The following is a 23,691-nucleotide window of genomic DNA, read 5'->3' as shown; positions in this document are numbered from 1 at the left end:
AGTTTCTTAAAAATTCTAACTTCAAAACAGCACTTCCCCAGATAGTAAAAGTTTCTTGAAAGAACAATTTATTTTCTGCTCTCATCAGAGTTCAGGCTCTCGTGTTGGGGGGTGGGGGGAGTGGAGGGGTGGTCTCAGGCTATGCCCCCCCCTTCAGAATAGGCTGATTTTCACAGTTAGTGGAGGGGGTTAAATTTCTAAAGGGACCCAAGCCACTCATGCTTTCCATCCTGGAAGTCATGAACACCCAGAGAGGTTATCTAGATTCACAGAAAACCATAGTCTTTAGTTTCTGCATAATTTTCATCATATGGATATAACAATTTAATTTCCTTTTACTGGGCATTCAGGTTGTTTCCAATTTGTACCTATCATAAATAATGTTGCAATAAACAAATTGTACATAAATCCTTGGCCACGTTTCTGATTATTTCCAGTGGAAAGATTCCTAGAAGTGTGATCCCTGGGCCAAAGAGTATAAACATTTCTAAGGCTCTTCATAAGTACTATATTGCCAAATTGCTTGACAGAAAGGTTATACCGATTTATTCTCCCACTAGCACAATCTTTAGAAGGTGTTAATGCTTTTAGTTGGAACTCCAAAGTGATCATTTTCACTTAGGGTGAAAATGTGAAGTTTTTATAGAATTGAATGGGGGAACATTTAAACCTAAATTTCTTTTAAAAACTGAAGCTGGAAGAAGCAATAAAATTTTTGGATTTGAAAGAGTATCTAACTTTCATTAAACATGCTAAAAATTGATGTCCAATAGAATAGCGCTTACAGCAAGCAAATTACAAATGGCTGCTAAGGGAGCCTTGCAAATAATCTTTAGAGAGTTCCAAGTAAAGAAAAATCTGAATGATAAATGGAAAAGAAGAGTAGGAAATAAATCAGAATCTTTAGCAATTCACTTCTAAGAAAAGGAGGAAAAGAAACAAAATTGATCAAATGAGCAAAAGCTAGAAAATAATTTAAGAACAAAACAGAGGGGTTTAAGAAACACATTGAGGGGGAAATGACATGGGGAAAATGCCTTATGTTCTAGTAAAAATAGTGGAGATAGACAGAGGTAATCCTGAGATTCTGACATCACCTCTTACATTGTCATTGATTTGAAAAGGACAACAACACTGAAGAGGAAGCTAGTAGAGGTGCTTAGAGGGCAGCCTGCAGATCTCCATCATCAGGTTAACAACCCAAATGGCAGCTGGGCTCTGCTGGCCCCTTCATGTCTGGTCGGAAGCCTTGCCAAGCCCTCTGTTGATTCATGAGGGTGTGGGTTTCTGAAGGCCTCTCTGCCTTCCAGCTCTGGTTCTTCTGAGACTGTCTCTGTTCCCCAACACATCCATATGGTGCCTTACTCCTCTTTCAACAAACCCCCACTCACATAGAACATCAGTGTGTTCCTGTTCACTAAGATGCAGAGGTCACGGGGAAGGGTCACATTGCCCATTATGCCACAAGCCATTTAAAATTACATTTTAGGCTTTCTTGATCTTAAAAGCCCTTTTGATCATTCCCTACTAGAGGTTTCTCACAGGCCTTTACTTCATGCAGGGCCCTAACTCCAACAATCTCCTAGCCCTCCCTTCCCCTCCCCTCACTCCCTCCACCCCCGACCCCCAAGAAAAATTAATTTCCTGCTTCTGCAAGTGCAGCCTTTTTGCCCTTTTTGGTTGCCTGAGCCCTAGCCAGCCCTTATGCCCTGGGGGTTTATCATGGTATTTCCTGAAACAAAGACAGCTACTTTCCCAAGATGAGTTCTGCTAACAGATCTTACTACTGAACGATAACCGCAAAAGATGATCATCAGATCCAGCCTTCTGCCTTCAAGTGATTGAGACTCAGAGATTAAATGAATTGCCCCAAATTCGGAGGGTGAAAAAGTAGTGAGGACCAGAGTCTAGGTTTTCTATTTCTAAAACTGCACCATTCTTTTGTTTCTGATATAGTTGACAGCTAACCTCAGAGAGCTTGCTTTGGTCTGTTATCAAAAGCAGCATTTTTGTCACCATTCTTTGTCCCTTTTGTTTCTGGCAACAGTTTTTTGGAGTTACTGAGTTGGACAATGCAAAATTCCTTACTGCTGGATTTAAAAAGTCACAGAACTGCTAAATTGAATAGTATCATAGACCTTGTAGATATAGTAATCACCCCCACCCCTTCTCTCAGAAAAGTAAGACCAGATGAAAAGTTTAAAGTTAGGAATCATACTAATTTTAAGATTGAATCATATTTCCCACTGACTGCCATTATTAATTTGATAATGCCTTGTCACAGAAAAAAAAGTTTTGCCCATAAGATAAATAATATTTCAAAATGCAACAAGATGTTGTAAAGCAGCCTTAAAAAAAAAATTAAAAGTAAGCCACCAAGTAGTTACTTTACTGAACTAAAACTAAGTTGCTTTTTTATGAAGCTGTAGAAATGCTACCTCCTCAGACTGGAGCACAGTGAAAAGATGCTCATGGCTGCCCTGACTGACTTTCACATTTAGTCTTTCAGTCTAGCTTGAGCCCAAGACAAATTCTCCCTTAGAGTGAGCTACAGGAGCGAGCAAGCTAGTGATTCATTTCCTTCATCTGGCTGCTAATAACTCTGTCAGTTGTTCTTTTTAAAACAGCAACAACCACAAAAAATGCTGTAACAGCTGTATGTGTGTCATTTAAAATGCCTATTTGAATATAGGCAAACTTCTGACCAAAACAATTTGGTATTTATTTAGCTGCTCTTTTTGACAATAATTAGCTAATCAGATCAGCTGCTTTTGAGACTGCTTCTGGTGTGATTGCTAAAAATGTCTTTCATATAAACAAAGGTGATTTTTAAAAACTATTATGCAGGCCATATATCCAATTTGTCTAAAATTGTAAAAAATTACAGGTAAATGAAAAACAAACACCAGAGGTACCTGGGATATAAACATGGATAACTCCCATTAAAACTAGAATTTAGTCTACCCATTCTAACAATGTCCATGGTCACGGGTTTTGTTAAGATTTAGAGAAGAAAATCTCAAAAACTAACAATCAGATGTGGTATTGATCTTAAAACAAATTACTGAAGCAATGTCACCTTGTTAAATATGTTGACTACAGCAATTTCATAAAAACATATAACTTCTCTGAGGATTGTTCAGTTGAATGAATAACACAGTAATCTTTCAGCCATACCTCCTCCTTTCTCCTCTCAGAAATGCCATGAGTCCCATTGAGATAATTTCTCTGAGTGGCTTTGAACAAAAGGTCTCACTATTTTTACTGTATCTTATACCAGGTAATTCTTTTTTTTTTTTTTTAAGATTACACAGTAATTTATTGAGCACCTCTTCTCCCTGCCCTTGCACTCTCTAGGTCACTTTTTCCACTTGTAGATCTTCTGTGCTAGCTCCAGGAAGATGGCCGGGACAGGGGTGCAGCGTACTGCTCCATGAGCCCCATAAGGTGGTTGTAACTGTCTTCCTCACACTGCAAGGACACAGCCAGCAGATCCAGCTCCTCGTATACAGCCTTTACCCGGGCCACCTTATCGGCCTCCTTCTGCCCATAATTCTGCAGGATCTGGCGCTGTTCCACAGTGGCCCGTTGCAGACACTGTGATTACCTGCCAGCTGCATTTGTTGTCAGTGCCAATCTTGCCAGTCACACTGGGATCACCAAAGAGGTCAACGTAATCATCCTGAATCTGAACAAACTCTCCCATCTCCAGCAGGATCTTTTCAGCACTGGCTTGTTCCTTCTCCCCATCAATTCCTGTCATATACATGGCAGCAGCTACAGGTAGAAGGAGTAGAAAGATGTCTTGTACTTGATAATAGCTTTGTACCTCTTTTCAGTGAATCTGCCAAGATCCACATTGCCCTGGGGGGCTGTGATGAGGTCCAGGGTCTGCCCAATCTCAGTCCGATAGGAACTCTGCAGGAAGAACTCAGTCAGGTTCAGGTAATACGGCTGCTCCCGGCAGTAGAATTTCAGCAGGCAGTAGATACATGCTTCCAGAAGTAAAGCATCATTGATGGCATCCAAACCTATGCCTGGCTTCTGATACCAGCAGATATTCCCCCAGTGGGTGAGGGATGAATCCATGATGTTGTCAGACACCAGGAAGAAAGCTTGCAGCAGTTCCACACATCAGCCCACAGTCAGGGCCCTCTGGAGACTATCAGCATCCTGTTTCTTTGGCTCCACCAGCTCACGGAATGCTACCAGCACTGTCAAACCCCACTGGTATTTGCCTCCGTTAGCATGGTACTCCAGGAAACTCCTGGGCAGGGCATTGGAATCTCCTGTCTCCAGGTGCCCCATCTTATCTTCAGTCAGCACCTTAACAACCTGGGAGAAGTGCTGGAGAAAATCCTGCTTTTCTTGTGCATAAACGTCTGATTTCTAGTCTCCATTCATTCTTAGAGAGGAGCAAAGTACCCTGTTCCTGGCCACGGATTCCTGCTTGGCCCGGGTAATTCTTTATTGTGACTTCTCTATCAACATTTCCAGAAATGCCAATAATGCTAGACTTCCAGAAATTTTGCTTAGATTTATTTTAAAGTCATCTGATAAGTCCAATTCTTTATTTGGGCAAAATTACTAATTTACAACTCTGGTTTTGAGACAACAGTTTGATTTCTTCCTTTAACATTTTCCCCTATCTTCACCCTCCCCCGCTTCTTTTATGTGTATTTGTTAGAAAAAAAAAAAAGAGTTAAAACCAAATCTATATTAATTTAGCAAATATTACTGAGCACCTTCTTTGGGCCTGGCACAGATATTTCAAAAGTGCTTAACACAAATTATTAGTGTCCAATCAAGAGGACCTGAAGAGAACTGAATTACCATGACTACTTGCATTTCTATAAATGACCTGTTGGTTTTGTCTAGCTCAAGTTCTTGGCCTTTTCTAGGTATAATAGCCATACCTTGCCTTGGATATCACTCACAAATAGTCTCAGTTCACTCTGCTAGGGCCAGATCATAATCAGAATTGTGTGTAGTTCTTGCCATTATAAACTTGCACATGCAAAGCTGGGTGATTAGAGCAGTGAAGAGTTGACTGTTGTTCATGGGGGAAAGTTGAAGGAACAGGGGTACTGGAAGAACTGGAAGGACGTGCTGATTGGTAACATTGAAGGGCTGGGGAGGGGACTATTCTGCTTAGCTGCACAACAAGACCAACAGCACCTCACCTTACCTCCCTAAGCCTCAGGTCCCTCATTCATAAAATAAGATGGTGGGCTTGAAGATCTTGAAGATTTCTTTTAGCTCTAAATGGTTTTGAGTCCATAATTAGTGGGGAAACTGATTTCATTTTAATTCAAGAAAAAGTTTTCTTTTAATCAACCAGTCTTCCAATAACAGGCAGCTTCAGGAGGTGGTGCGCTCTCCGATGGGATTTGCAGAGTTGGGGTGACCATCTGTCAGGAGGCCTGTGCCAGGATCCTCTACATCCACTGGGCTAGATGGACCAGATTACTGCTAACGTCCTCCCCAACTTTCTAGCTGTCTAGAAACTTTTCCTGTTTCAGGAGTGTTACCAAGAGAGCAGCTCCCACTGTAGTGACGCTAATGTGCTCCAAGTCAAGAATGTCAGCAGCAGGAGGAAAAGCACAACAGTCTGCAGAAGGCATTAACATCTTCACCTGCTACCTATTGAGCGACAGGCCTGGTGCCAGGTACTGGGCATGCAACATCTCTCACACTTATAGCAATTTCATGAGGTAGGTATTATTTTCCTTTTACAAAAGGGAATTGAGGATCAGAGAGGCTAAGTAACTTTACAAAGGTCAGACAGCTTGTAAGTGAAAGAGGATTCAATTATAGGTCTGCTGACTTCAATACAGCACTTTCCGTTATATATTCCTGCCTCAGAGGAGCAGTGTACAATGGGAGGAGGCAAGGAACAAGAGGAGGGATAGGATGTCAGGGAAGCGAAGTGCACTATAAATTAGAAACCATGAACTATAGACTAAACTTCCATGGTTTGTGGGTTGGGAGGGGGATTTACTTATATGCTGAGTTTGAGAGGCCATTTTACCAATAATATACATTTAATTATAAAATAAGAGGCTCCCGGTGTCTTTGCCATCAAAACCTTAGAACATATTGCCTTGATCATTTTCTAAGGCCCACCACAAGGAAGTCTCTGGTTTGAGATGCTGTAAAATTCTTCACAATGTAAGTCCAGAACATCAGTGAGGGAAAGATGAGTCATACCTTCTGTAGTGGATTGAATTGGGTACCCCCAAACTCATTGAAGCTTGAACTGTGTCCCCCAAGTTTTATGTATTAGAAACTTGGCCCCCACTGTGACTGTTAAGAGGGTGGGAAATCCTATTATGGTAATTGAAAGGCAGAGCCCTGAAGAGGTGACTGGATTGCAGGACCGTGCAGTAGTGAATGGATTAAGAAGGACGGTCAGGGGCGTGCTTCTGAAGGCTTTAAAAAGAGAGTGAATGAGGAGGTTACTCTCTTTCTGCCTTCACTGCTTCCACCATCTTGCAATGTGAGATCCCTGGGTCACTGTTGCCACCACCAGATGGACTTTGGACTTCCCAGTCTCAGAAACTGTAAGCAACAAATTTTGTTTTCTTATGAAGTATCCAGTTCCATGTATTTTGTTATAAGCAACAGAAACGGACTAATACGCCTTCCATGAGCCAAAATACAACCCAAACCCAAGTTCCCTTTCTGTTCCTACTCCTTTAAGGCAAGTTTGGGTACATTGGCTCCACTATGACTTCCCAAATACAGTCTGTGAACCACCTGCCAGAATCACTTGGGGCACTAGTTAAAATACGAATTTTGGGGCCTCACCCAAACCCAGAAAATTGATCATCGGGGGTGGGTCGCAGAATACAAATTTTTAACAAGTGCCCTAGGTGATTCATATGCACATTGGGGTTCCTAAACTACTGACTCTTTCTTGGCCGGGGTTGGTATCTGAAGGCCAGGGGATCTAACACAAGGGACAAGGCACAACCTTGCTATCAATATGTTTACTAAGCCATTCCGTGAGAGAAAAGAAGAGTTAAAAACTAAATAGGAAAAAAAAACCTGACTCACTTTTCCCCTTGTTAAGGCAATCTGGGAACTGTATCATAAATTCCTATATTGAGAGGCAATACAGAGTGAAAAGGCGAGCTTTGGAATCAACCTAAGTTGTGGTTTTGACCTAGCTGTTTCTCCTTGGTTACGTTATTTACCTTCAAACCTCAGTTTTCTCATCTGTAAAATGGTGATAATAAGGTCAATCTCATAGGCTAGGGAAGAATAAATGAGCTTATGCATCTAAAGCCCTTAGCAGTATGCCAGGGGCAGAGTACAAATTCAGTCATTTCATCTTGAGGACATCAATATAAAATAGAAATTGGAAAAAATAAAACAAAAAACCTTAAAAACATGAAAAGACGAATATCTACAGGAAGCAGAACAATGGAAACTATGTGGTTTGAGTGACTTCTCAGACTCTCCTAGAGATGTCTTATTATAGAAGAATGGACCAGTATCTATCACACAGCCACCATATGATGGTATAAGTTAGATGCCCAGCTCAAAGGCCCACCTTCCAGAGAATCTGCTGGGATTCCTTCACTGGAAATATCCCCAATCTCTCCTCAGGCATTGAACATCTAAAAATTTTTATTATAATTATTTGACTTGTGTTCTCTTAGATCATAGTCTTGATGAAAGTTGCTTTTTACTGTTTTTTATTGTATTAGTATCATGCTGTACATTTACACACTTAATTTACACAGTATTACAATGCTGCTTGGATATCTTCCATGTGTGCCTCCAAATCCACTCACCACCCTTCTCCGCCCTATTGTTGTTGAGGCTGTCGGTTACAAATGACCCCCAGGAGCTCCCTTGCTCTCTGCCTTCTGCTTTGGTTTAGCCATTGGGAGGCACTGGCAGGAGTGGGAGGATAGTAAGATGATATTTATTCCCACAGTTCCCAACCTGTCATGCTGCAGTGAGCAGTGACTTTGTTCTACTCAAGTCCAAGGTTTCTATTGGGCAGTCCTCTCCTATAGCTTTCTTGATTCCATTAAGCTGCCCTTCCTGTCACCCTTTAGGCAAAGGGGTAGTAATGGTTCCCTGTTGCTGCTAGTGGCAGGGTGCTTTACCAACCCTTGTTTATGTTTCTTAATACCACCCATACCTCTAAATAGCATTTCTATTAGATTTTTAATCACTCTGATTAAATGTGCCCTTTGTTTCCTCCCAGGATGCTGATTAATACTTGTATTAAAAGATTTATTTTTAAAAAAAAAGTCTTCTTACTCTTGTAGCTCTTTCCCTTGGTATTTATCTGTGCATTTCTAACTAACAAGCTTATACCATTCTTTGGTTTATCAATTTTAGCCATTATTTTATTTCCCATTGAGTCGATGACACTTAGCTCTCCCACATCTCTCTCTTCCCAACATAGTTAGAACCTAATATTTTTTATTCAATGAGATTGGTGAATGGAAAGACTCCTTCTGTTCTTAGATAGGATGATTCAACATCATAAAGATGTCTGTTATCCCTAAGTTAATGTATAATGTAATGCAAACCCCCCCAAAACAACTTTTTTATGGAGCCTGATAAGCTGATACTAAACTTCACGTAGAAAACAAACATGCAATAATAGCCAGGAAAATACTAAGAAAAGAAAAAAGCTACAGAGGATACTAGGGCCACCAGACATATTATGAAGCCTTTACAATTAAACAGTGGGGTATAGTCCTATGGATAGACAGATCAGTAGAAAACAAAGCCCAGAAATAGAACCACATACATATGAAACTTTAGTATGTGATAAAGGTGATATCTCAAAACACCTGGGCTAAAAGAATTTTTTAAATGAATGGTGCTGGCACAACTAGTCAACTATTTAGGAAAAAAGGTAAAATTAGATTCATACCTCATGCCATCCACAAGAACAAATTGCAAATAGATTAAGGATCAAAAAACAAAACAAAACACAAACCATACACGTTCTGTATAAAAAATGAATGAATTCCTCTTTAAGCTGGGTGAAGGGGAAAGCTTTCTAACTATAACTCAAAATCAAATGAAGTGAAAGAAAAGATTGGTAAACTTTATGAAAGTAAAAACCTCTGCATGGAAAAAAATACCATAAACAAAGTCAAAAGACAATTAAAACTTGGGAGAAAATATTTGCACATGTATCACAGATAACGGGCTTATATCACAAATATTTAAATAACTCTTAAAACTTAAGGAGACTAGATCAAAATCCAGCACAAAAATGGGCAAAAGACACAAACAAAAAATGTATCAAAATAAAGAAAAAAAGATAATCCTTAAACACATGAACGATGTTCCTTCTCACTCATAGGAGAACTACAAACTAAAACTGTACTTAGATACCATTTCTCACCTATCAAATTGGCAAAAAATACAAAAGCATAATCACTTTGTCTGGAGCCTGTAAGGAAACAGGCACTCTTATACAGAACTGGTAGAATGCAAACTGGTGTATAACTTTATGTAGAATTTCACAATATATATTTAAAACACATACACACATGTATGCGCATACTACTTTTTGACCTAGCAATTCCACTCTTAAGAATTTATCCGGAAGATAGACCTCCAATACAAAGATACATATGTACAAGGTTATTCATAGCATCATTGTAAAATTATAATTGAAAACCACTGACATGCCTATACATATGACATATGAGTACTATGCAGCTGGTAAAAAAAAAAAAAAAAAAAGAGTAAGATCTCTATAAACTGATATGGAATGATTTCCGGGGTCTATTGTTAAGTGAAGAAAGCAAAGTACTGAAGAGTATTGGTAATATGTTACCTGTTTTGTAGAAAAGGGGAGCAAGAAAATATGCACGAATATGTTCATCTGTGTAAAAAGAAACACAGGAAAGATAAACCAGAAGTGAATAAGATTGGTTACCCTCGGGGGTTGGGTGGAAATGAGTTGAACAGAAGAAACAGGGAGGGGATGGAATTTCTCTGACTGTACCTTCTGTGTTTTGCAACCATGTTAATATGTTAACATCCTCAACAACAAAAAGAGAAAAAATAAAATCAACAAAGATGAAGGAAAAATCTAAAGTGGAAAAAACATAAACAAATGAACCAACCAAATTGCAAATGAATAAGATAACCAACACTGAGGAAGAAAATAAAATTCAAGTAACTTTTGAGCAGTGTATGTGGACTGTATACCCTTAAGCTAAAAACAAAAGAACTCTCAACAGATAGCAGATAACAGTTAGAAGCCAGCTAATAGGCTTCTTTTTTCAAAGAATTCATGAGTAATTCTGTGTATTCTAGGATTAAGCAAATAGGAAAATATATTGCAGATAATGGGATCCAGGTTTTTCACTATTGAAGGAGAGAGGTACAAATATGAAAACAGGAAGGAGAGAATGAATCCCGTAGTGTTTCATTGGAATCAGAGGTATCAGTGTGCACTCGTGGTTTTTAATACATCACTAGATAGATATGAACAGGTATAGATTTACATGTGTGTGTTTATTTACATAATTTCCTAGTTCCTCTGACTAAGAAGGTCTAAAATCAACTAGATTCTAGTAACAATAGCATCTATAGCATGCAGATATTGGTTTCTAAATACCATTCTCTGCTAAAAAAGTACCAGGGCTCCCTGGATAAGTGGTTGATTATATAGGACTGAGAAAGAGAAAGCACAAACCTGGAACAATATCAGACATTCACGTGTGCCAGCTTGAAGGGACTCTCGCTGGCCAAATCTTGGACCATTTGAGCATCAAAATACTTAATGATAGTAAATATTTATAGCACTTTGAATGACATAAGAATCCATTAGTCCACACTGATATAATAAATGAGGGAGAAGGGAAAGCTCTTCCTTGCAGCAAAAAGCCGACTAATAAATATAAAAGAAATGACAAAATTAGAATCACCACTTGGCTACCATAATAATTAATTCAGGCAAGAATCAACAATAGATACTAAAAGTAGTGGCTGAAATTTTGAGGGTAACAGGATATGTGCACAGTTTTAAAGTATTTACCCAAAAGATACTCAGTAACTTTACAATAGAGAAACCTAACACTTGCTGACATACCGCTCTAACCAAGTAAGCAAAGTTAGTATCACCAGTAACGGGAAAAATCAATATCATGTGCCTTGTTACACAATGCACAATATCATCTGAACACAATATCACCTCTGTGGTACTGCTGCAAGAAAATATATAATCTAAATCTAATCATGAAGAAACATCTGACAAGCCCATATTGAGGGGCATTCTACCAAATAAACAGCCATACTCCTCAACAATGTCAATGTTATAAAAAACAAAGAATGACTGAGAAACTGTCCAGATTAAAAGAGAATATAGAGACAAGACAACCACATGCAACAAATGATTTGTGATTTTCTTTTGCTATAACAAAGATTGTTGACACAATTGGTAAAATGTGAATAAAGTCTGCAGATTATAGTATCAATGTTTATTTCCTGGTTTTGATCATTGCACAGAGACTTTTTTTTAGTACATACAAACTGAAGAATTTAGGCATAAAGCGGTATCCTGTCTGCAGTTTACTCTCAAATGGTTCAGAGAAACTGAAAAAATAATAAAACAAATGCGGTAAAGTGTTAACATTTACGGAATCTGGGTAAACAGTATATGGGACTTCCTTATACTATTATTGCAAACTTCCTATAGGTTTGACATTATATATATGTGTATATATACATAGAAAATATACATATGTATATGCACATACAATGTACATATATGTAAATATTCATATGTATATGTGTGAAAAATATGTGTATCTCTATGGCCATTTCATTTTTTAAAATGCAGATTCCTTGGGCCTCTGCTCTGAAAATTTTGATTCAGAAGTTCTACTGAAGTTTAAATTTCTGGTGATAGCTCTTGGTAATGTGTATTTCTAAAAAACTTTAAAAATTTTAACATTTACTTGTACATATTTGTGGGGAACAGTATGTTGTTTCAATACATGAATATATTACACAGTGATTCACTTAGGGTAGATAGCATAGTTTTGTACCTGTTAGTCCACCAATTCTCCTCCAGCCCACTGATAATCTGTATTTTAAAAATTCTCTTAGTGATTATTGATGCATAGTCTGGCTTAAGAATCATCCTGTCTCATACAGCAATAAAAATTTTGTAACTGAAGAGATAAAAAAGATAAACACCCATGTACCTACCATCTAGCTTTAAAAAACAAAAAAGATATAATTGAAATCCTATGTGTGCCCCTCTATTTCCTATTCCCTCTTCTCCCTTCCTAGATGTAATCATTATCCTAAACGTGGAGTTTGTTGTTCCCATGCATATTTTTATACAATTACATCATATAGATGTGTCCATATCAACAATAGAATTGTTTTGCATGTTTTCAAACTTTGTATATAGATGGCATCATAACAAACACATCCTTGTACAATGTAACTTTTCCCTTAGCATATATTTTGGTTCTTAATGTTGATATATGTAGCCTATTTCATTTATTTCATCTAGAAGAGAGACAAAAATAATTCCAGAGAAAATGAATATGCATACCATTTGACTTAATGTATAATATTCAATTTATAGCTATGCCACAATTTTTAAAATCCATTTTCTCACTGATGAACATTTAGGTTTCTTCTGATTTCTCCCTATCACAGTGCTACAATGAACAGTCTTGTACATGTTTCTTTCTGCATATGTAGAATTTCTTTAAAGGAGAAATTGTTAGGTCAAAGGGTGTGCACGTTTATTCATGTTCTCTGGAGTCATCAGTTTTTTCCTCTCTTCTAGATCATGCATAGTCATCCATACTAATGAACAAAAGGCAGAGTCCATAGATACAAATATGTGGGGAGATATGTTGTAGTGTTCTTCTGATTGCTTCTATTTTCTCAGTGAAATAAAAAGCAAGGTTAGTAGCAGAGACTTAAGGTAAAAGAACAGTGGAAGATGTGAAGGGAGATGAGACTGTAAGAAACAGCCAGACATCTAAGAGAATGGGAGAATGATTGCCAGGCAGCACTTAGGGCCTATACCTTCCGCTTCACTAGATATTGACAAATTACTCTTCAGAGTAATTGTACCAGTGTTTACTCTTGCCAGCAGTGGATGACTGTTTTTGATGCTCCACATGCTCACCAATACCTTGTATCATCAGAATTTTAAACTTTTTGTCGATTTGATGGTTGTGAATAGTTTTAATTTCCCTCATTACTCATGAGTTGAGCTTTTTGAGTTTCATCTTCTGTGAATTAGGCCATTCATATTTTTTGACCATTTTTTCTCATGGTTGTCTTTTTCTGATTACTTTGTAAGTTCTCTTTATGTAGTTTGGATAATACATCAGTGTTTACATCATGACTGTACAAATATTTTCACTGCTGAGCCTATGACTATTGCTCCTTTCTTGTACGACCGTGTGTTTTTTCTAGAGTTAATAATTTCCTCGTTTTTCCATTTGCCTGGCTTTCATTATACCTGTGATTTTTTTCCAAATGCTCCAACATGCCTACCATACTATCAGAAATAATTACTATGCACCTTACAAATGAGTTCCTTTTTTTTCCCCCTTGAAGTCCTCTCTCTGAGCCATCTATCCTCATTCCAATCTGGGCTGGTTACTCGCTGGATGGCTGCATTATTGGCACTCTGGATTTTCTACTCATAGGCTCCTGCATTGGATTCTTAATTTTCCAAATCCCATGTCCTCTTGTTCCATCATTTTGCTGGCACTTATCTCTCAGTAGCCTCCCCAAAATGGTGGCATGTTTGAATCCTTGCATGGCTTTTTAATTAATCATCTCATTAGACTTAGAATTCTAGACTGAAAATAATTTCCACTCAGTTTTAAAGGCATTGCTCTACTGCCTCCTAGCTTCCTTTATGATTTAGAAAAATACATTACCATTCTCTCTCCAAATCCTTTGTAGGTGACCTGTTTTTTACCCCAGGTGCTTTTATAATTCGATTGAGTTCCAAATTTCACAATGATGTACTTTTGCTCTGGATCTTTTGTTATTCATTGTGCTGGGGACTTCTGTAAACCCCTTTGATCTGGAGATCCATGTCTTTGATTCTGGGGACTTTTTGTTGTTTTGCATTATTTCCTCTGTTCTTTTTTTCTCAAATTTATTTCTGAACCAACATTTGGATTGATTTCAGGTATGGAGCAGATGCTTTTTTATGTGCCTATGCCTTTGCATATATTATTCCTTCCACCTAAGATGTCTTTCTCCCCTCACACCTTCTCTTATCCTAGCAAATCCCTACTTATCCTTCAAAACCCACTTCCAACATCAGTTCTTCCATGATGATCCCCTCCCCAACCTGATGATGATCATCTTCCGTGATGATCCCCTCCCCTCCCGCTAGGCTGAATGAAATGCTCACACATCTACTGTGGTACCTCTAATGCAATACTATATGTTTATAATATGCCTCACCCACTGACCATAAACTTCTTGCAATCGGGATGATGGTAATTCATTTTGTATCTTCAGTGCTTAGCACTGCGTAAGGCCACAAATGAATGAATTCAACAAGGGGAGAAAAGGTCTTTCTGCTCCATGTCAAGCACTGTGCAAGACAGGTAACATTACATATACCTTCACTTAATCCTTAGAGCAAACCTCAGACAGTCGCTGTTCATTCAACAAATATTGCCTTACCCCTATTACGGACCAGGTTTCATATCCGAAAATTCAAAGATAAAAAAGGAGACTCAAAGAATAAAAAAAAAAAAAAGAATCTCAGTCTTCCAGAAACTTACTATGTAGTAGGGAAGACAAAACTTTTTTCCCCCCTCATATAACTTTTAAAAATTGAGATATAGTTCACATACCATTAAATTCACCATTTACATGCTTCAGTGATTTTTAGTATATTCACAAAGTCATGCAACCATCACTAGATATTTGTTATCTGTATGAATGAAGTGTTGTGTGTATCCTGGGGCTAAATCAGGGGAGGAGGCAGGAGTTTACCAGGGGAAAGAAATCTATTCCAGGGAAAGGGAACTATGTGTGCAAAGGGACAGAGTCCTGAGATGGCCCAGTGTATGGAAAATATGAAAAGGATGGGGGGCTGGAGTTTATGGTGAGAAAATGGTTGAGCTATTTTACAAATGAGGAATGTGAAGCTCTGAGAGGTGAAGTAACTCAACTAAGGTCAGTTTCTCTTACGCCAACTCAAGAAAAGGTGTCTAAAGGGACATTACCCTACCATCAAATCATTCTTGATGCACAGGCAGATGCTAACATGACCTACTCAGAATCACTTCCAAATGCTGGCTTTGCCCCCACCTTTCAGCAAATAGGCTTCATTTTATCTTTCAACTCCTCACATTATCTATAAACATTGGCCATATTGACCACTATTATCAATTGAAAAAAAAACATTTTCCCTGTGGTTTTGTAGATTCAAAAGGTTAAGTTCACCACAGTGATACCATCAGAAGGTGCTCTGTCCATGAAAAGAATTATTTTGGTCACAAAAATTCAAGATGACGACTTCATGGATTCTTTGTTAGGCTAAGATGTGTTTTCCAGGTGTTTCAAGCCCTCTCTGTATTACCATGAAAAAATTCTTCTGCTTTCCTGGGCTTCCATTTTCCTACCTGCAAAGTGGGATAAAGAAATTTTGTCCCAGCCATGTTACCACTGTCCTGCCCAAAAGAATCACTAGGAAACAATGAGGATCTGTACTGCCGTTGAAACTCTTGAGGAAAAGGTTAATACATTTTTTTAAAAGTAATATGCCTAATATAAGAATTCCTCCAAATATCTGACTTCAATTAAACATTCATAAAATCTTGGCTTATTAGGCTTAATTTGAGTCTGGATCAATCAAGATCTCCAATTGACCTCCATTTCGGCTCTCTAGTGAGGGACGATGTAGGGGAACTCAAGAGAAAACAAGCAGAAAATAAATTTTGTTATGTAGAAGCAATGACCTCTGAATTTCTTCAAATTTGCAGTTGAAGGCTTGCAAAGGTCCTCTGACCTCTACTCTATCACTTGAAAAAGAAACTGCGTGTTAAAATAAGGAACTATGTGTGCTGCAAATCAGAGGTATGGTGAAAATATGTCGTCTATTACATGAGTTGTTCAAACCCTTCTGCAGCACCACTGTTTACAAAATACCAGCAGGACAGAAGTCACAAAGTACAGCAAAGAGCAGTTATTTCTCAGAAAAAAAGTTTGAAAGTGACTTGGTGAAACCAGGCAAGAAGAGTTCACCAGAAGCCATCTCAGCCAAGAATCCTGAGATATATCTGCTGCCCACTACAGCAACAATGTTAAAACATTTGTCATTTTGCAGTAGGACCAAATAATTGATGTCTGAAAATATTACACAATAGAAAGTTTTACTAACCTTTCAGAGAGAAATGAAACCAACTATCCCTGCCATTCTCTTGTTTCTCTTTTGTAACATGTAACTTTGAATTATTGTAAATAAAATAAGCAAACATGCTGTCTTATAATATAAAGATGACTATACCAATTTCGGGCATTTGTGTAAGTAATCCGAAGATAGTTAGCTCCCTGTCTGCTGGGTTTATGCACACACGCTGTTTTCATTTGTGATTCTCCATTACATTTTAGTAGGGAAGCATCCATGCCTAATTTATCTGTTTGGGGAATAATGGCAAAGTTCATTCCCAACACCAGGAGCAGTAAAATCCAATTCCTTTTCTAGAGAGGAGATATGTGAATATTTGAGACAAAAGCCAGAACTCAACTGCAAATATCTAGGTGATAATGGATACATTATTTTCTCCTCCGTACAAGTAATTATATAAGAAGATCTTCTTCCCCCAAAGAAAGTACTGTATTTTAAAGCTCATGAATTCCTGGGGGGAAAGAAAAGCATTAACTGTGTATCCGCTGTGTCTCCACACACTACTCAGTCACCTTCATGTGGCCCTCTAGACATCCCTGCAAAGGTTGCTTATCTCCTTTTATAAATGAAGAAACTTAGGCTCAGGGATGCTGGAACATCCCAGGCCACAGTTGGAGGCAGTGAGGAAGAAGGTCTAAGTCCTGAGCAGGCAGGCCTTCCACATCAACAGTGTTTCCCTAACAGGAACCACCTGAGAGCGCTTGCGGAAAATACAAAATCCAGCAAGCCGCGTTCCCTCCGCTGGGGAAAGAGTGCTTCACAACCCAGCCAGGAGACCCGAACGTGTTTCAGCCCCACATTTGTGTTTTCTCCACCCAGACATCCCCCACCCCCATCCCCCATACAAAAGCCAATATTTCCCTGATCAAACCAACTCTCTTAATGCCCCCAGAAGTCCAGAGCTTGGAATCTTCTTCTGCCCCTCCACCTCTGAATCCTGCCATTTTTCTCTTCCCCTGTATAATTTCGTATCCTGGCTAGGACCAGGCTCTAACCATCAGGCTTCCAGCCGGCCCCGGAACTTGCAGCTCGCTTCCAGCTCGTCTGGCTCCTTCCCGAGCCCCTCCACTCGGACTGCTCTCATCCCAACCCTGCCTCTTCCGTCGGTCACGTTGTTTCCTCCGCTCGGAGGGACCTCTTTCCTCTCCCGGCCCTTCCCAATAGTCGGGGAACTCCTACACAGTCTGCGCGCCTCCGCTTCCAGCCACCCTCGCCTCCCACCACTCTGGCTCTGGGACTGAACCCGGCCGCGCAGCCTTGCAGCGAGCGTCTGTCCTCCCCCCCGGCCACTGACCCAACGGCTCAGGCTCCGCCGCAGTCCCTGCCCCCTCCGCGTTCGCTTCCCCACCCGCCACCTGGTTTGCAGTGGCCGCCCGAGAAGCAGAGAGCAGCTGCCAACGTCAGGCTGCCGCCCGCCGTGGGGTTCCGGGCGCGCGGGGTCCGGGCGGAGGGGACATGACTTCGCTCTGGCCTTCCGCCTCCCGTCACGGGTTAGGAAACTGAGGCCCAGGGACGGGAGCAACTTCCACGGGGTGCACAGTCCGAGAGGGTCCGGCCGGCCCCCGGCCCCAGGCGTCCCGACTCCCATCCGCGATCCTTCGACCACACGCGCTTCCCGGTCGCCTCCGAGAGCTGGGCGGGGAGCGGGTCTTGGAGCGAGCGCACCGCCCGGGAGCGCGCAGAGCTCCAGACTCGGCCAAGTCGTCGCAAAGTTGTTGTCTCCCAGCCTGCCCTCGCCTCTCACCTCCGAGACACACCTTCCCGCTGGCCTGGCAGCCGCGCGCTCACATCCGGTCCACCTTGCGCACACCCCTCTCCGCGCTCGCTCACAGCCCCTCTCCCTCCCACGCCTGCGGCTCCCAGCCGCTCCCCCGCGCCCCCTCGCGTGCTCCCACCCGCGCCCGGGGCGCGCCTTCCCCGCCCCACCGCTCGCTTGTCCTCCGCGCCGCGCCCGCCCGGGGTTCCGGTGCCCAGGAGCCCCAGCCCGGGGCCGCGACCCGCTTCCGCCTGCCCGGCCCGGGGCAGGAGCCCGAGGAGGCGCGCCGGGGCGCTCGGAACGCGGGGAGCGCAAGGCGAGGGGCGCAGCGGCGCGGGGCGGGGAGGGGGCGCTCGCTCGTTCGCTCACTCTCGGCTGCGCACACGCCCGTACAAACTCTCACACAGACACACGCGGGGTGTGCTGCCGCCGCCCGCCGCTGCTCCTCCTCCCGCCACCGCCTTGAGAGGGAGAGAGAGGGAGGCAGAGAGAGCGCTTTGTCCGCGCGCCGCCGCCCGGCCCGGGACTCTGCCCCGAGGAGGCAGCCGCGCCGAGTCCCCGCCTCCGCCTCTGCCCCCGGGCGGGCCGGGCCGGCCGCGGTGGGGGGAGCCAGGCTGAGGGTGAGGGTGGGGGTGGGTGGCGGGCGGGCGGGCGGAGGGCGGGTAGGGGGGGCGGAGGAGGAGGAGAGACGAGGGCAGCGGAGGAGGCGAGGAGCGCCGGGTACCGGGCCGGGGGAGCCGCGGGCTCTCGGGGAAGAGACGGATGATGAACAAGCTTTACATCGGGAACCTGAGCCCCGCCGTCACCGCCGACGACCTCCGGCAGCTCTTCGGGGACAGGAAGCTGCCCCTGGCGGGACAGGTCCTGCTCAAGTCCGGCTACGCCTTCGTGGACTACCCCGACCAGAACTGGGCCATCCGCGCCATCGAGACCCTCTCGGGTGAGCACTCGGCGCTGCCCCCTCCCCCTGCCTCGCCCGCTCAGGCCGGGACGGCGCCCGGAGGGAGGCCGAGCCCGGCGGGCGGCGGCCGGCTGGGGCTCCCGCGCCCGCACGCTCGCTTCCACGCACCAGACCCTCAACTCTCGCCGCCCGCCCGCTCCGGGGACGGCCCGTTCCCCTCCCCCCACATCTCAGGGCTCACCCCTTGCTCTCGGGGTCGCAGCCTTGGGCCGCCCCCCGTGCCGCTCCGAGGGTCCCCAAGGCTCACTTGCTCTCTGGGGGCACCCCTCGTTACTCTGGTGCCCCGAGCTGCTCTCGGAGCTCCCCACCCCCACCCTTCGAGAGTCCCCTGTCCCCCCTCTTCCTTGACCTTCCCGTCACCCCCTTTGTCAGGGACCCCCGACCCCAAATCCAGCATCTCCTCCTCCCCTGGCAGGACCTTCCTTCTTCCCGTGCCTGGTGCCCAAGACTTCTCGCCCTCTGGCGTCCCTGGAGCCGCACTCTCCTTTCGAACCCCCTCCTCACCTCGCCCCGAGGTCCCCCACTTTTGGCACCCCCTCGGCGCCACCCTGACTATCCCCTTCGTGGTCTCAGGACTCCCCTAGCCCGAGCCCCCGCACGACTGCACATCTCTCTGGGTCCTCTGCCGAACCTCAGTTCCCTCTCGCTGGTGTCTCAAGCGCTCCTATTTTTCTCTGAATTTTTTGTCCGATTTTATTGAGAAGAACTCGGAGCTGGGGGCTTTCCGCCGCCCGTCCCCCCGCCTCCCGCTTGGCCAGAAGCACCTTTTTACGAGGTGCCCTGTCTCAACTCGGTGGGGGCCCGGGCTGAGAACCGGGAAAGAGGCGACCGGGGGGCCCGCGAGCGCGCTGGAGCCCAGACGGGAGACGGCGAGCGACACACACACACTGGCGCGCGCGCGCACTCCCCAACTCTCCCTCCAGCACACGCACCGCTCGGAGCCGCGCTCGCCCCCAGACCCGGGCCGGCGTCCCCCGAACCCGGGCCAGGCGGGATCCCCTTACCCACGGGCGCTTGGGGGGTGGGGGGGCGGGGCGGCGGCGAGGCCAAGGTGACACCCAGAAGCGGGCAGGGACGGGCTCTCGCAGCAGCGGACCCCGAGGGGCTTCGGCGCGTCTTCTCGGGACCACCGGGAGGAGAGGGCAGGCAGGGGAGCGCAGGGGAGCCTTCGGGTTCCGGGCTAGCGCAACGGAGAGGAGAGGGCCAGAGAGGAGCGGGGCCGCGCCAGCCCTCCAGCTTGAGTTTCAAATGAGCTCATCCTTTCAAATTGGCGCCGCTGTTTATTAAATTTGTTTTTCTGGTAATGCCACCCACAGCAATACCTGGGGTCGGATTCGGGCTCGCACCCGTCCCACCACGTCCTGATACACGGGGCGCCCACTTTTCTTCACACTGGGAACCAAGTTCGCCCAGCTCGAGCCGGGTGGGAGACTCCTTGAGGGCGCCCGCAGGCGGAGCCCGAGCGTGGAGTTCTGTGCGTGCCCCTCCTAGACCCCCGCGGGTTTGATCTAAGGAAGGTTCTGAGTACTTTAATTTCTGTTTTAAAGGTAAAGTGGAATTGCATGGGAAAATCATGGAAGTTGATTACTCAGTCTCTAAAAAGCTAAGGTAAATATACTTTGCTCAGTTTTTTTGTGTGTGTGTGATTGGGCTTATGTATAAGTAAAAAAAATACTCGCAGATTTTAAAAACTTGCTCTTATAGTTTTTAAAAAAGGTTTTGTTTGTTTTGTTAGTGGAGATACATAGTTTAGAAAGTTACATTTTTTACTTTCATTATATAAGGTGTTTACTGTACTTGGAAAATATCTGGTGCCTAACTGGGGGTCGGGGTGGCGAACACTAGCTGTGTTCAGTCGCTGGGACCGTTTAACTTGTTTATCAAAACTTGCCTCCCACCACCCCCACTCACACCCCTGCCCCTAGCACAATGGCAACAAATGCTGTCAAGACTTCCTGTGAGATGTGAAGAGTAAATATTTACTGTGTCAGCTAAATTGCTTAACTAAACATCGCGATTAATTAATTTTCTTTTTTAGTTTAACGTTGAATAATAAAATAATTCTGTAAGAGGTAATATTTTACATAGCATTCTAAAGAAGTAGGTTGTTTGGATTGGATGGCAGTTAAAAACCAGGCTTTTTTAGTCAATGAGACTGAGTATTGCTTCTGAGCATTGTTGTTGTTGTTTTTAAGAAATGTTTGAGGCTAAACAAATATTATTGTGAAATCTATAGTTTTATTTAAGTGCTCTGTTGTTAATGAAGGAGTAACAAGTTTTGTGGAGGTTGAATTTCTACACAGTGATTTGGGAACATGAGAAATATCTGTCTATGAGAAGAGAATGAGGGAGAACATCTTTGTTTAAAGTTTATTGTGGACTTTAAATTTGGGCCCTTTATTACTCATTCTGAATTTTTTTCTTCTGTGTGTCGTAACTTAGTTTATATCCCATTCACATACATTTCTTCAACATTAGTCATTAAGTAGCTGAATTGGAGATGCTAACTGAAGTCTTTGATTCACCACTTTTGCAATTTGTGATAGTGAAATAGTGTTATCACTGACTTGATTTTTGCCAGGATTGAATAGATTTTAAAACAAACTACCATAATTTTATAGATGCTTAGATGTGTTGTTGAAGGAATTTTTAAAAATTGTGTACACATTTCCAGATACATTTTAATTTGACTAAGCAACAGAATATCTTTTGTTTGCAAATGACTTGTGGCATATCAGAAAACGACTTATACCTTTCCTTTAAAAATAGGTAAGAGTTAGGATTTGCAGCTTCATGTGTAATATTAAGCTAGTTCTTCCCTTTATTGGAAAAGATGTAATGTATAACTAATTGGTTTTCAATAAAGTATTCTACATTTGTATATTTTTCTTTAAAATAATATTTTTTGCTCAAGTTCAAGCTTTCTGATATATTTAAAGTATTTATTGTAAGTTTAAATTGCTCCTCTTACAACACTTGAAAATTTGATAAATATATTGAATATGTTCGAACGAACCACCTAAAATATTTGATGCACTATGTTTCTATAAAAGTCTACTTCTATTGGCCGTATATCTGTTGGGAATTTTGGGGGGGTTATAATTAGTAAAAATCATTAGAACTTTAATGTTGGTAATTTGGTGTACCATTATTTCATGTTACAATTTACATTATTTAGTTTTGCAGTGTAAGTGAAATACTAGATTATCTAAAGTTATTAACATCTCCTGAAACTTCTCACAAAGGAACTACTTTTTAGCTTTTTTCTTTGAAAATGCAAAGATTATTTACTATTAGCTGGAATGTCATTTAAATAATTTTGTCCTGTTTATATGAATTCAGAATTAAAAGCATTAAAACCAAGTTTTCAGTATAAATTAAATAAAGAGCAATCTAGGATTTATACAGCCCTATTAGTACGTGATTTCTTTGAACATGTGGGTGATATGAAATACCCAGGAGGTAGATTAAAATGTGCTGTGATGATTCACTACTCTGAAGATGTTTAACATACCAAATGTATGCATAAGCTGCTGCTGTAGAGGAGTTGCATCATTTCTGATTGGATGGTTTTAATCTTTTTTCCTTTCCTTTATTAGTTTAAAATGCAGAAATTGGCTACTTGTAGTGCAGGCTAAGGGAGAGATAGCTAATGACTGGTATTGTGTACTGAGGTCAGTCTCTTGGGATGAGGCAGCTGTATGTTCTCATGTACTGGGCACTACCACGATGGTGGCTTTCAAAAACCAGGGTACTGTGACATTTGAAACCGAAGCTTTTATGTTATATGGTGACTATTTTGGTATTCTTTTGTTGCATTTCTATGAAAATTATCAAGTTAGAAGTAAATTTGTCAGTGTTGTCAGTTCTATATCTGTTTTTTGTGTTGAAGTGAAAACAATTCATTCTCATTGCCTGCTTACTTAAAAAATCATTCAACAATTGAGTGCTAATTTTCCTTATATTGTGCTCATTTCTTTGATTTCTCAAGAATCAGTTTTGATATCTACATTCCAAATACATTTTTTAAATCTAATGATAGTTTGGAGGAGATTTTTTTTATCTTAAGTTATGAAATTATTGGCATGGCATTTGCTTACCAATTGTATCTTTTGTTAAATATAATTCTAGCATCATTTTATATGTGCTGTTCTGGTAGACAGACTAGATACAATTATTTTCTCAGGGTCACTCAGAAGTAAAAAACTCTTCTTTTTGTCACATGTTTCATTCTTAGTAAATGTACATTATGTTATATAAACCATGCACAAAGCATCTATTTCTCTTTCTAAGTTGGTTTCAGGCTCTGTCGAATAAAAATCTTTGGATCTTTTTTCCTCTGTTCATATTTCTCGGTAGTAGTATATGTAGATCAAAGATTTATTAAAGATGGAAAAAACTGGTAAGGTTTAAAAAGCTGATAAAAGTTGTAGAAACTTCCTTGATAGAAATTTCATTTTAGGTGTTGATGAAAGTTTTTTTTAAAGAAGTTATATATGTATATATATGTTTATGTATACATACACACACATCATATAAATTGTTTTGAGCTAAGACATATAC

At 42.0% G+C, this 23,691-nt stretch overlaps 1 protein-coding gene and 1 pseudogene across 1 annotated transcript in view; one reads left to right on the top strand and one right to left on the bottom strand.

Moving 5' to 3' along the window:
- Window positions 1-3,358: 3,358 nt before the first annotated feature.
- LOC134362544 (farnesyl pyrophosphate synthase-like) lies at window positions 3,359-4,416 on the bottom strand (annotated as a pseudogene).
- A 14,505-nt stretch (window positions 4,417-18,921) lies between these two features.
- IGF2BP2 (insulin like growth factor 2 mRNA binding protein 2) overlaps window positions 18,922-23,691 on the top strand; it is a 163,477-nt gene continuing 158,707 nt past the window's right edge. The window contains exons 1-2 of the mRNA XM_063094994.1: window positions 18,922-19,107; window positions 20,676-20,736. Of these exons, the coding sequence (XP_062951064.1) occupies window positions 18,930-19,107; window positions 20,676-20,736 (239 nt within the window). The 5' untranslated portion in view covers window positions 18,922-18,929. The remainder of the gene's footprint in view (window positions 19,108-20,675; window positions 20,737-23,691) is intronic.

This window comes from Cynocephalus volans, chromosome 1 (genome assembly GCF_027409185.1).
Source record: "Cynocephalus volans isolate mCynVol1 chromosome 1, mCynVol1.pri, whole genome shotgun sequence".
Lineage (NCBI taxonomy): Eukaryota > Metazoa > Chordata > Mammalia > Dermoptera > Cynocephalidae > Cynocephalus > Cynocephalus volans.
This window is presented reverse-complemented; position numbering and strand designations above follow the sequence as displayed.